This window comes from Ips typographus, linkage group LG9, assembly GCF_016097725.1.
Source record: "Ips typographus isolate SLU linkage group LG9, UJ_Ityp_2.0, whole genome shotgun sequence".
Taxonomy (NCBI): domain Eukaryota; kingdom Metazoa; phylum Arthropoda; class Insecta; order Coleoptera; family Curculionidae; genus Ips; species Ips typographus.
Genome location: NC_138430.1, coordinates 7132738 through 7145778, shown reverse-complemented (window position 1 = coordinate 7145778; position 13041 = coordinate 7132738). Strand labels below are relative to the sequence as shown.

Below are 13041 nucleotides of genomic sequence, written 5' to 3'. Positions count from 1 at the left end.
TGGTGTCTTTTATTTAATTCCTTCTGTTTATACCGCAGTAAAATGGATAGTCTTTTGATAACATTAGTCCAAAATTCCTGGAAAGAAATACATCATTTGTGAAGATATAGGCAACCAGATATACATCATTGTATATAATGGGTTGCCGTCTTATGTTTAACAATCTTTCAAGCATAGGCAACCAAACCTTCATTGCTTTAGCTTGTTTATTGGGCAATAAAGTAATTTAAAACGTTGCCTCTTTAGTACATTTTGTATAATTAAGATCTGCAAAACTAAACATTATTCTCCATTCACCATCAATACAAACAAAAATTGTAAATGTGATTCTAAATTAATAAAACTTCTTACAAACTAAAATTAAATTCTGGATGGCCTAGTTTGTTTAAAAATATTCTGGGCAATTAACAGGGAAATAAATGGGCTGAATTGTGCAATGTCACTATCGGACCAAAATCTTTTAGTTCTATGCACCTTTTCCTTTTTCATCCTAGATAATCTAGAAAAAAGACATCCAGTACAACTTAAACACTAGAAACTGCAGTTGGCATTAAAAAGCTTAAAAACTAAAGCAGGTTTTTTAGCAGGTCATTACTTTTTACGCGATTTTACAGTTTTCTTCTCTGATCCGCTGGTAATTGATTTCCTAGGTTTTTTACTATATTTCTGTTCCAGGTTAGAAAGAAAGTCTCCAAATTCCTCAGCCCTCTTTTTCCTGTTGATCATTAGGTCTCTTTCAATTGCAGCCACTAGACAAAACCATTTCAGATAAATTAGGGTTAAAAAAAAAACAACAACATACTATCTATTTCTTCAGTTTCTTTCCTTTCTTTCTCCCATTTCCTATGCCTTCTAGCCTTTTTTGCTTTGCTTTCATTAAAGAAACCATCATATTCAGGCACTTCCCCATTATCAATCATTTCCCTCACTATTCCTTTAAGTCTTTCTTCAGAATCACAGTTGCTGAATGAAACCATCTCAAGAAGAACATTCATATTTCCTAGAGCAAAAAATAAATCTTAGAAAGTCCATAAATATGAGAAATATTCCAACTTACCTCTACCACTTTCATAAGCTCTTTTAATGTCCCTCCTCTCATATTCTGAACCAATATACTCTTGTTCATATTTTTGAATGTCAGAGATTTCAATTTTTTTAAACATGGACATCCAGTACTCAGTCCAGTTAAATGTGGAGTCAGCCTCATCATCAAATTCACCACAATCATCATAGATTTTACGCTTGTCTTTGTCCTGAAGAATTGAGTGGATACGTCCAAGTACTTTAAATTTCTCAGTGGCTATTTCCTTGTGATTTTCATCTACTCGGTCAGGATGTACCAAGAGAGAAAGCTTGTGGTATGCCTTCTTGACTGAAAAAAATTCTTGTAGCTTTGAAAGGCTTAAAATGGAAATTGAAACTTACTTTCTTTATCTGTGGCTTTTTCGCTTACGCCAAGTAGTTCGTAAAAGTTGCTGGTACCGAAATACTGAACACATTTCTCTTCAAAAGTGGCCATAATTGAAACTGAAAATTTTGATTGTATGTTATGATTATGAACCAACCCAATTTTAGAAAATATGGGTACAATTAGCGCCAAAACAGTTGACAGAACTCAATAGAGTAAAGTGACAACAATTCTGTCAATCTTCTTTGATTATTTGTGGCGCTTGCTACCTTTAGTATAATCATATACTTTTTACGATTATTTATTGTTTTATGAAACTTTGGGTAAATAAAACATTTCCGTAAAGAAAAGTGTGGATTCTCGAACCTTGTTCTACTATACATTTGATCCAATTCACTTAAACCAAAACACGAAAACATATTCTTTATTTGAAAACCACGCCTTACATTCATATTACAAACATATTAAATTAAAATTGAATGCCACTAGCAACTTCCACCATTTTAGCTGCCGAAAACTTCATGTAGCATCTCTCGTCTTCAGCTAAATTCGGGTCTATAATACTAGTAATACCGCTCCGACCCAAAGTGCAAGGCAACGACAGGAATATTTCATGTTCGATACCGCACATCCCTTTAATATTAGTAGATACTGGGTGGACTTTATTCAAGTTTCTTAGAATGCTTTTGGTTAAATTCGCGACGCTCAATCCAATCGCCCAGTTTGTAAAACCTTTCAGTTTAATAACCTCGTAAGCGGATTCGACGACTTGTTTATGAATGTTTTTCCAGTTTTCCGGATCGTTATCAGTACCAATGGCTGGGTTTATGTCTCTTAGCTTGACACCAGCTACGTTAACTCCAGACCATACGGCAACGCTGGAATCGCCGTGTTCACCCAAAATCAATGCATGGACACTCTCAGGGGTAACTCCAAGTCTTTCTGCGATGTAAAAGCGAAATCTGGCAGAGTCCAAGTTGGTTCCTGATCCGATAACTCGATTTTTTGGCAGTCCGCTTAGTTTCCAAGCCACGTAAGTCAAAATGTCTGCGGGATTACTCACCACGATAAGGATCGTGTCTGGAGAGTACTTTACCAAATTTGGTACAATTCCTTTTAGAACTTCAGTGTTTCTTTGAACTAAGTCCAATCGGGATTCTCCTTCCTTCTGTCTCACACCCGCCGTAATCACACAAACTTTCGAACCAGCGGTCACGGAGTAGTCATTCCCTTTGCCGGCACTAATTTTAGCCTGCAGAAAAATGCTTCCATGTTGCAAATCCAACAATTCTCCCATCATTTTATTTTCGTTCAGATCGATCATGGCCACATCACTGGATATACCTTGCGCCAATATGCTAAATACGCACGCCATCCCCACATCACCAGTTCCTACCACGGTGACTTTGTCGATATTCGTGTCACAGACGTCTCCAATAACGCTCATCAATTTGTCTTTGGTACTCATCTTGACGCACTCCTTTTCACTATAACTCCGGCAAATTAATGAAGTGATAGGACCTTTTCTTGTTAAAGTTAATGACCGTTTAAAAACTCCAAGACGTAACGGTATTGTCAAGAATGACATTTTTGGTAAACCACCTTGTAAGTACCGGTCAAACAACGTAAAAAACCGAGGAAACGAGAAAGGTTTTATAGGTGATTATTCACCTAGAAGTATAGCAACACCAAAAATGTAGGCAGAAACAGTGTGAAAATAATAAATATAAAAGCTAAAACTTCCACTACAGTCCGCCATCTTGAAATTCAAAATTACCGCTAGATTGGTGTATTATGGGTTGCCTGAATTACGAGAGTTTCAGTCTCTCGGTCCGAAAATTGACCACCAGAGGGCACATCTCTTATTTTGAAACTTTAGGGCCTAACCTAACCAAATCAAGGAAAAGAAGAAGAATATGACTAATATTTGACGTCACGTCTATTTATTTTTCCAGTTTAGAAAAAAAATTGTAAACAATCTCCCAGTTTTTTTCCTATTTCACTTAAATTTAATAAGGTCCTCCTAGTTAATTGTTTCAAAATCAAATAAAGTCAGTCAATAAATCTGAAGGAAAATAGCGTAAACGTGTAATTAGTCACTTTATATGTTTTTAAGAGGTTAGTTTTGTGAATTTGTGAAGTGCCCAAAGTTCTATACAAACTAATGGCTGCTTCTTTGAAGAATTACGCTGCAGATCTTCTCGGTATTTCGAATAGAAATACACAGAAATCTACCATCCAATTTACAGAAAGTTTCACCCTAGACAAAAACCCAACAAATGGTCTAGAATGTAATGGAAATTACATTCCTGAAGAGATTTGGATTGAGATATTTTCCAATCTAAGACCATCAGATATACTTAAATGTTCCTTAGTTTGTAAAAATTGGCATAACATTGCCAAGTCAAATTTATTATGGCAAACAATATACAATAAATTAGAGCATCCAAAAAAAGCAAAAAACTTGCCCTGGTATGTTTTTTATTGTTACTTTGCTACAGAAAACTTTAAAAACTTAATCAAGAATGGAAACGGCGAACAAAAATTTAATTATTGGACTATAGCTCTTAATGGTGGAGATAAGTTCAAAGTAGAACCAGAACCAAGTGGTGCTCCTGCACTGCCAGAAGGTATTCCTGAGTTTCATGGTCACACCAGTTGTTTTGCCACATCCTATGAAATGTGCAATAAATATCAAGTATGGTAACACAATTATGTTTTTATTAGATTGGAGAGTAACTCACTTGAATTGTTTTGCAGGAGATTGATTTAAAACCCAAAAAACTACTAAGGTATATCATAGAAAAGTACCATCCCAAGTTGTATGCCAGTGAATGGTTTACTGCACGTTTTGACTGTGGATCAACTTATAGATTGAGAATCGGTTGTTTTGAAGATAATGTAAAAAATCCTTTAAGAGAAGTGTCAAAAAAAGACAGAGTTATCAGTGAAATAAGAGAGATGGAGCAATGGTCAAACCCAACTTGGGAAAAGGTAGATAAGTAGGATATTTCTGGTATTTAGTACCAATCTCTCATGTTTCAGATGGAATTAGTATTTGAAGATTATCCAGTAAAAACCCAAAAGATATTATTCATACATGAAGGTCAAGACAGACAATTTTGGAAAGGACATTATGGCAGTAAAATGGCTGGGGGAGTACTAAAGTTTCTATTTGAGTCAATTGAACCAACTGAAGAAGATGTAGATTTGTATGAAGAAAACTAATTTGTAAAACTATTGGATTTATTACCAACATTAATGCTTATAGAAAGGATTATCCATAATGGCCTTATGTATTTAAAAATGTTGCTAAAATTTTACAAAATGAAGTGATAAAATTTATATTTAATGTTATTAAGTTTAAAATGTGATTAACCTAGAATAGTTCAATTTTTTTAGTCAGTAGCTTTGTGCTGTTTTAGGTTTAGCAATTATTTAACTTTTAGAACCATAAGAGTACATATTTCCAATCAATAAAGTTTTGTTTTTATTAATTGAAGGTCTTTTTTTATTTTTCAAATGTGTTATTGTGGTTGTATACTGCAGTATTTAATGCTGGATATTATAGTGTTTTTCAGTCAAAGGAAGGTTGGAAACTCCCATTAAAATGTTACCTACCTAACATTGAGACACATAAGTCTTGAGAAATTATACTTTAAATAATACTATGTAAATTAATTTTAAAGGCGAGTTCTACGAGATTTTGCGGCACCGAATCCTGGTAACAAACGTAAAGTTCCGTAGGATGGGGCGTGTAAAACAGTCGCCTGAAATGTTTTTTTTTCTTGCAATTGACAAACATATCAAAGGGGAAGGTGGTAAAAAAAATTACTAGTAAACATACCCAATAACCCAATAGTCGATTTTGGACTTTTTGTTGCCCTCCTTATCAATATTGTAAGGACACTCAAACAACATTCCGTATTCTTTAATGGCTATCAGACTTTTGTTCATTAAGGATTTTGCAACGTCCTGGGCAGGCAAACGCTGTAGAAACCAAATTCTTTATGGCATCAACTTGGCATTTTGTGCAAACAACTTACTTTGAATCGTAAAGTACTTTTTAAAATGTCGTGAATACCCTGACAGCATCTCCGGAAGTTGTTTAAGATTAACTGGTAAGTTTCAGTCTGAATTCCGCAGTCTAACGGAGTTACCAGCATTCCTTCTTTAGTGTCCAAATGAACGAAGTGATATAAGACATTAACTCGTCCCGATGTTAATGGTTGAGGTGAATATTCACCCAAATCGGACAACAAAGACTGCCGTATTTCGGACAAATCGCAACTACTGCTGCTAATTTGACTACCTTCCTTTAAACCCACATTTTCAACAAAAAAAACACCAAACCACAAGTAAACTTACTGCATAATCGTCAATGTCAGACTCCTCATCTGAGTCGAATTTCAATCTACGATTTCTACTGCAACTCTCGTCGCTAATTTCACTAAAAGCTTCATTAAAACTCTGACTTCCGGACTCTTCAGAGTACGCATCGTAAGCGTCTTCTTGACTCGTCACCACATTCTGTTCAGAGTTTCGTCTCTTTAGAATTGAAATTACTTCATTTTTTTTTGTGCCCGTAGTGGAATTGCTACTGTGAGCTTGAGGTGAGTTGGACTTAGTGAAACCCAGCGAACCTAAATGAGACTTGTTCATTAGAAGCAATTTTCTATTGAAACTAACTAACCAATAAAGTCGTTTTTCTTTTTATTTGGAGGCGGTAAAGGAGTGGCTATTTGAAAACCACCGTTGGACAACAAAACTCGTTCAGCCACTATGCTCAAGCCTAATTCTTGTATGTGGGCTAAAGTGGCCTGCACTTCTTCAACGTAAAAAGCGTCAGGACCCATATCATCTTCGGGAGGTTCGGTAGCGCCTCCTGCTTCCATTATTACAGTTAAAAAGTCCTGAAATTGTGCTGATGCTTTTATAGAGTGATTTACATAAAAAATCGTACCTTTTGACACCCAACCACCAACAAGTATCTACGTCCTTGAGGGATAGACACACCATCCAAAAACTTCGATTTACACGATCTAGGATGCACCTCTTTCCACAGCACCAACGATTTAACCGGCTCAGTTTTAGCTAAATGCACTAATCCCTGGTTTCTGCAAAAACTGTAAACATCCACCAAATCTTCCTGCATTAGATGCGAGTGCAACAAATAACCGGAATGAAATAGGGCGCTGCCTAATATAGTAAATAAACGCTGACAATCCAAAGGATCCTCGTTCTAAAATGTTAACTGTAACACATTTTTTTTGTAGCAAACCGTTAAACTGACCCATTCCCTATAATCGCTGGCTTCTAATTCGGACAGAGCGTCATCTATCTGAGTAACAGCGTCATCAGGCAACTTTAAAGTGGGAACCACCGGCATAACGTGTTCAAACAGACAATTATTGAGCTGATTTTCAAACTCGTACTCTAAGAACTGTTCAGTAGTCACCCAGTTGCTGTTACAAATTAATCTAGCAAAATACCTGAAAAAGTAGACCAGTTATTACTTAATTGTACATAAAAATACAATACACACAGGAAACTTAAAAACAAAAACACACCTGAATAAAAATTGGTCTACCTGTTCAACGTAACGTTTTTCACTCAAACCTCGCTCTACACAACCAAAATTAAACTCAAAAAATCTGATCACTTCCGAATTCATTAACATGATTTCTTTCACACTGGCCCGTGCGTCCGGCAACATAAACAGCATTAAAAAATTGTCAAAACGTGAATAAGCGACGTGCAAAAGCTTTTCATTAAACATCATCGAGCTACATTTAGGCAACGTGGTGGTAATGTCGTAGAGCAAATGGTTTAACGTTATGAACATTCCGCGTGAACTACACAGCAGGTTTTGTTGTAACAATTTAGGGAAACAGTAAACCACATCTTCGTTGGCTTTGTTGCTTTCACTAAGTTTGTCTAAAACCCAAAAATGTACTTTTTCATAAAGTATCGGATACTGAAAGAGCTAACCAGTGTTTATAAAAACTAATCCCGCAGGATAACGACATAATTTCTGAAGCAAGACGTTTTCTTCTATTTTCAAGTTTAATAAATCCCTAACAAAAGCTGATTCAAGGTTTAAAGTGTTTATTGGAGGACCTTTGGTTACTTCAGTAGCAGCCACTCTTTGTAGTGTTAACAACACCTGAAACAGTTCAATTACAATGACAAAAAAAATTATCTAAGAGCTTAGTATACTTCATTATGATTTATAAACTTCTGTAAAATGTCATCCAAATTGTTTACGTTCACTTCGATGTTATTTATGGTTTTAAGCCAATCTCCAATTTTAATATTTCTATCATGTCTGGCCTTACTGTCATAGGAAAATCCTGTAAAAAGTATAGAAATTCCAATAAATCATCACAATTATTTTAATTAAACTTACCAGCTATCATAACTCTAATCCCATCAGATAAAGTACTAACCACTAATCCTAACAAAGACTCAGCCAATGACTTGTCAGTAGATAAATTGTATCTGTTAACATGATCAATTTCCAATGTAACCTCCTTTTGTTCCCCCTCTTGAAAATCTTGGAATTTCACTTTTTGAGTGTTAAATTCCTGACCTTCCTCTACAGGTTTTTGGTTCTTTTTGTAACGTTTGCTCTCGCGCTTTCTGAGCAAACGGAGAAATTTGCCGCGCGTGCTTCGCCGTAATTGAGTTTTTGAAAATGGTTCAGGTTCCTGAGCAGTTTTGTTTTGGTACTGATTTTGTGTTACAAAAGGATGACAGTCTATGTAAAGTAACTCGCCCGTAATGTCATCCACATAGGGTTCCCAATCTGGGATAATGCTGTTTTGATTTAAGATTAATAATGTGTTTTAGCTATTTTTTTCAGTCAAAAGCAACTAGTATGTACTTATATTGTTTTATATTGATGGTATGTATTTATTGTTTTTTTATCTAAAAAGTGTATTACCTGTCTGAATCTGAATCAGAATAAGTGGTGTAGCTAGAACCTTCAGATCCTTGATCTGACCCTGACCACTCATCTTCAAAACTATCATCTTCAATTTGAATTTCTCTGGATGGAAGAAGCCTTTGGGCTTCCATTTTACCTCCAATTTAGACCATATAAACAGCTAAAACACAAATAGTGGTGGTCTGTTATCAATAGTTTTTAGTTTTCAGGTCTGCAGGATAAATTAGTCATCAATGGGAACTATTGCGAATCTTTAGGGGATATTAAACTATATATTTTGTGTTTAATTTCAAATTGTATACAACTTAAACAATAATGCTATAACACTTACCTAAGAAATATACTAATTCACTGCTTTGAAAAGTAAATCTTTTGAGAAAGTTAATTTTATTTTATAAACTACTGAAATTAACACCCTTACTAGCGGAAATTCTTTGTAAAAATTAATAATTAAAAGAAAAACTCAAAATCAAATTCAAAGAACAAGTTCAATCACCTCAAACAAAAAGTAAATAAAAAGCAAAACAAAAAACCTCCATCATTATTCAGGTTATCACGTGACTGTTTTATTAACACAGTGTACTGCAGACACGTGATCACTGATCAAGACTTTCACGTGACTATATACCAAACAAAGCATAACCTAAAAAATTAATGTTTTTAATTTCTTTTATAAAAATTAAGTACATTTATTATTATTTGAGTGTGAAAGACTATTTTATAGTGTTTATTCAAAGAACGTACCATAGAGGAAGATGTTAGATGAAAAAGCGGTTTCATTAATTAATGAAATAAAATCTTTAAAAGCAAAAGTAAGGGAAAAAGAACAAGAACTGGCTGAATATTTAACAAATGTATCACCAAAGGTAAAGTGTCTGATATATTGTATTTGCCCAAAGTTTTGTTAAGCAATTAAAAATTTCAAAAGCGCCAAAATACATTTATTTGTAGGCTGCTTGTAAGTATTCTCCTGGTTTAGAAACAGAAGAAATTGTTAGGTACAGCAGGCAAATGCTTGTGGATGGTATTGGAATTGATGGACAAATTAAGCTAAAAAATTCCAAAGTTTTAATAGTAGGTATAGGAGGGTTAGGGTGTCCTTCAGCTCTTTATTTAACTAGCAGTGGCATAGGTAAGACCCCCCAGCTGTAAATAACACCACAGAGAACTGATACAATTTTAGGAGAGATAACATTAGTAGATTATGACCAAGTAGAAATATCAAACTTGCACAGACAAATATTGCATACTGAGGATGATGTGGGTTATCCTAAAGTTAACTCAGCTTATGACAAATTGCTCAGTATAAACAGATCAATCAAAATTATTCCAGTAAAGCAACAAATGGATAGTAGTACTATTAATAAATTAATGAGCAGTACAAAATTTGACTTGGTAATTGATGGTAGTGACAATGTAGCAACACGGTATCTGCTAAACGACGCATGCGTTTTAAATAATGTGCCCCTAGTGTCCGGTAGTGCTTTGCAAACTGAAGGCCAACTTACAGTGTACCATTACAAAGAGGGGCCATGTTACAGGTGCCTGTTTCCAGTTCCTCCACCACCTGAAACTGTCACCAGCTGTGGTGATGGTGGTGTAATTGGGCCTGGTGCGTTTCATTAAGACTTATTGTCACTGTCAATAGCAGCAATGTCTGTATTATTCAGTTCCTGGTGTAATTGGTGTACTTCAAGCACTGGAAGCTATAAAAATATTGACTGGTTCTGATGGTGTCTTATCACAACGACTTTTACTGTTTGATGGAAGCACTTCAACTTTCCGCAATGTTAAACTTAGACCAAGAAATTTGAATTGCGCAGTTTGTGGGCATAATCCGACCATTAAGGAATTGATTGATTATGAACAGTTTTGTGGAGCTGGAGCTCATGATAAAGTAAAAAATACCATTTCAGTTTAGAGTTTAATTCATTTGATTTTCTTGTCAAATTTGTAGGTTGTTGATATTGATGTACTTAACAATAGCCAGCACATCAATATCAAAGAATTTCCAGAAAAATTAGGTGCTAAACTAGTAGTTGACGTACGACCAAAGATACAATTTGAAATGTGTCATTTGCCAGGTACAGTTAATGTACCATATGACGACATCCACAAACCAGACTGCTTGGAAGCTCTATCCAATTTAATCAAAAGTAATACAGACAAAGAAGGTACAGATTTTCTTAATAGTCAACTGGATGTGTAGAATGTAAAATGTACGTTTGATTTACAGTTTACGTTCTGTGTAGGCGAGGTAACGATTCCCAAAGGACGATTAACTATTTAAACCAAAAGCTTTCAAATGTGGACGTTAAGTTTTTTAATGTTAGAGGTGGTTTACATGCTTATTCAAAACATATAGATAATGAGTTTCCAGTTTTTTGACTTTATAATGTGATCCTGTTTCAATAGTCTGCAATTGTAAAAAAAATATATCCAAAAGAACATTAAAATTAAAAAACAAATGTAGTTGTTTTGATTTTTGGTTAATAGGGGGCAGCAAATTCACGCAATCTTGCACTGAATGTGTTGCAATTGTCATTTGTCGTTGTCAGCGTTTCATGTCAATTGTCAATTTTTTTTGAGATTATTTGTTATTTTTATTTTCCTAATAAATTGTTCTAATTTAAAGTAAAAAACTTAAATTTCCAGTATATAAGATAATCAAATAATTCGACAAGAGCAAGGTAAGTGATAATTTTGCTAATAAAATAACCACATTACAATAAAAACCGTGTTAAGAAAAATGTAAAATACAATTTAAAAAAACAGTGATATAAGTGGTCACAAAATAAAATACAAGATTTTTTAACACCTTTTTAAAGTGCTATGCCCCAGTTGAAGCCCTTAGCAGAATTTTAAATTCACTTTTTGTAGACACTACTGTTTCGTAATATGACAAAGGTTATCTTTGTAACCCCATTGAAAAATTTAAGTGTGGTCAAAAATGTAAGTAGTTTAATTGTTTCTGTTGTTAGGTGATAATAAGCTTGGAATTTGTGAATATGCACTGCACTGAAAGGAAATATTTTATACTCTTTGATCAGAACCCCAATGTTTTTGCATGTTATTGTTAGGGATAACAGTAACACGTTTTTTCAGGACTTAGGGTGGTTATGCTGTCATTAATGGGAATTCCAGTAAAAGTCTTCTCTCCACACTGTGTTAATGACAAAAAGAAGCAGTTCTTTGTTGACAGTTTAAAGACAAATCCAACATTTACCAAGCACCGTAATTTTGGTGACATGTAAGACTGTTTTTTTATTGCATTTCTATCATTTAGTTATACTCTTTGTTCTAGAGGAATTTCTGCAGTGTAACCTAAAACAAGAAAGAAATGGTGCTGAAAGACATAGCATTAGCTATTATTAAAGGGGCCTATGACAGTTTTAAAGGCACTTTAGTGGTGTTTTACTTGGACAAAGAGATCAATGAGAGGGCTAAATCGAGGCATTCTTCTTCTATAAGACAGAAGCATTTGGAAAATGACAATAAAGAATTGTCTGCATCCAAACCAACTAGGAAACAAAAACCTTCAAATGTCATTCAAAACGTTATTCAATGCGCTCTTTTAAACGGCGGAGTATTTTTACTGAGTGTTTTATTATTTGAGTATGGATTACTTCCTGGAATTGATATACTATTTGGCACCACATTTGGTGTTGAATCCACTACTATGTTTGTCTGGACTTGGATCAAATACCTGTTACTTTTACTTTACCGAACGGCTTGGCTGATACCTCTACTTTTGTTGAGCAAAGTTATAAATACATTGTGGTTTCAAGACATTGCCGATTCGGCGTATCGCTTTAGCAGGGGGAGACCAATTTCATTTCCAAGTATCAGCATGTATTTTGCCGATTCAATATTTAGTATAATGGTTCAAATTCTGTTTTTAATTCAGGCAACTGTATCATGTTTTATTCCAATATTTCCTCTAGGCTGCATACTGTACACTATTCAAATGTCTTTATTACATTCACTGTACTCTTTCGAGTATAAGTGGTTCAATATGGGTTGGGAGTTGCATAAAAGGTTATCATTTATTGAAGAAAATTGGCCCTACTTTATTGGTTTCGGTTTGCCTTTAACAATTCTCACTCAACTTTCACAATCATGGGTGATAAACGGTTGCGTATTTTCTATACTGTTTCCTTTATTCATTATAAGTGGCAATGAGGCCAACCCAGTAATGCAGCCTAGCAAGATAAATCTTCATCTTTTTTCTTTAGTGATTACTGCCGCAAATGTGATTTTTAGTTTAATTGGACATAAAAGGCGGGTTATAGAGGCAAGAACATAATTTATTTGTTGTATAGAAATGGGTGGTGTATATTAATTAATGGGCCTTAAAATAAATCTAGGAGTTTTAAAGACAGTTGGGTTACATATTTATGAACAAATTTCAGTAGGAACGGTGTGATAAAGCAGACTATGTTTGTTTTTTTTTGTTACTTATTTTGTAAATATATGTATATTTTTTTACTTAGGTACATAATAAACATACACGTGTTTGTGGGTGTAACAAAAATATTTTATTTAATAAATACATAAGATGAGAAAATAGGCTTTCGGTTTTTCTAACTTGTACTTAAGTAATAGTGGTTTAGATCGCCGACGCACAATTGCGGGACGCGAATCGCATAGCTGAACGTATGAAGATTTGCTGTTAGCAGGTTGG

General features: G+C 34.5%; 6 protein-coding genes across 8 annotated transcripts; 3 read left to right on the top strand and 3 right to left on the bottom strand.

Annotated features, from left to right (window-relative positions):
* Window positions 1–241: 241 nt before the first annotated feature.
* Window positions 242–1614, bottom strand: LOC145734244 (dnaJ homolog subfamily C member 9). The gene is made up of 5 exons (XM_081987509.1): window positions 1426–1614; window positions 1058–1372; window positions 803–1000; window positions 596–749; window positions 242–499 (listed from the first exon to the last, which is right to left on the bottom strand). Exons 1-5 carry the CDS (start codon window positions 1517–1519, stop codon window positions 361–363), a joined length of 900 nt encoding a protein of 299 aa, XP_081843635.1. The 5' UTR covers window positions 1520–1614; the 3' UTR covers window positions 242–360.
* A 202-nt stretch (window positions 1615–1816) lies between these two features.
* On the bottom strand, window positions 1817–3015 carry LOC145734240 (L-lactate dehydrogenase B chain-like). Its single transcript, XM_081987500.1, has one exon. The coding sequence runs from the start codon at window positions 2994–2996 to the stop codon at window positions 1878–1880; it is 1119 nt and encodes a 372-aa protein (XP_081843626.1). The 5' UTR covers window positions 2997–3015; the 3' UTR covers window positions 1817–1877.
* Window positions 3016–3339: 324 nt separating this feature from the next.
* On the top strand, window positions 3340–4905 carry LOC145734243 (F-box only protein 6-like). The gene is made up of 3 exons (XM_081987508.1): window positions 3340–4106; window positions 4169–4402; window positions 4454–4905. The coding sequence occupies exons 1-3, from the start codon at window positions 3573–3575 to the stop codon at window positions 4634–4636; spliced, it is 951 nt and encodes a 316-aa protein (XP_081843634.1). The 5' UTR covers window positions 3340–3572; the 3' UTR covers window positions 4637–4905.
* Window positions 4637–8892, bottom strand: in (inturned planar cell polarity protein). 3 transcript variants are annotated; one of them, XM_081987473.1, is made up of 13 exons: window positions 8689–8892; window positions 8355–8608; window positions 7818–8227; window positions 7628–7761; window positions 7400–7574; window positions 6979–7345; window positions 6702–6900; window positions 6372–6650; window positions 6102–6321; window positions 5777–6051; window positions 5455–5724; window positions 5256–5398; window positions 4637–5178 (listed from the first exon to the last, which is right to left on the bottom strand). In XM_081987473.1, exons 2-13 carry the CDS (start codon window positions 8486–8488, stop codon window positions 5067–5069), a joined length of 2718 nt encoding a protein of 905 aa, XP_081843599.1. In that variant the 5' UTR covers window positions 8489–8608; window positions 8689–8892; the 3' UTR covers window positions 4637–5066. The 3 variants fall into 3 exon arrangements, with proteins under 3 accessions (XP_081843599.1, XP_081843598.1, XP_081843600.1); XM_081987472.1 differs by having other exon boundaries at window positions 8355–8517; XM_081987474.1 differs by having other exon boundaries at window positions 8355–8522; window positions 8693–8892.
* A 101-nt stretch (window positions 8893–8993) lies between these two features.
* Uba4 (Ubiquitin-like activating enzyme 4) lies at window positions 8994–10825 on the top strand. Its single transcript, XM_081987491.1, has 6 exons — window positions 8994–9223; window positions 9309–9489; window positions 9541–9969; window positions 10028–10254; window positions 10315–10531; window positions 10594–10825. Exons 1-6 carry the CDS (start codon window positions 9113–9115, stop codon window positions 10743–10745), a joined length of 1317 nt encoding a protein of 438 aa, XP_081843617.1. The 5' UTR covers window positions 8994–9112; the 3' UTR covers window positions 10746–10825.
* Window positions 10826–10901: 76 nt separating this feature from the next.
* tank (EI24 domain-containing protein tank) lies at window positions 10902–12926 on the top strand. The gene is made up of 3 exons (XM_081987507.1): window positions 10902–11047; window positions 11463–11607; window positions 11662–12926. Exon 3 carries the CDS (start codon window positions 11698–11700, stop codon window positions 12661–12663), a length of 966 nt encoding a protein of 321 aa, XP_081843633.1. The 5' UTR covers window positions 10902–11047; window positions 11463–11607; window positions 11662–11697; the 3' UTR covers window positions 12664–12926.
* The last annotated feature ends 115 nt before the right edge of the window (window positions 12927–13041 follow it).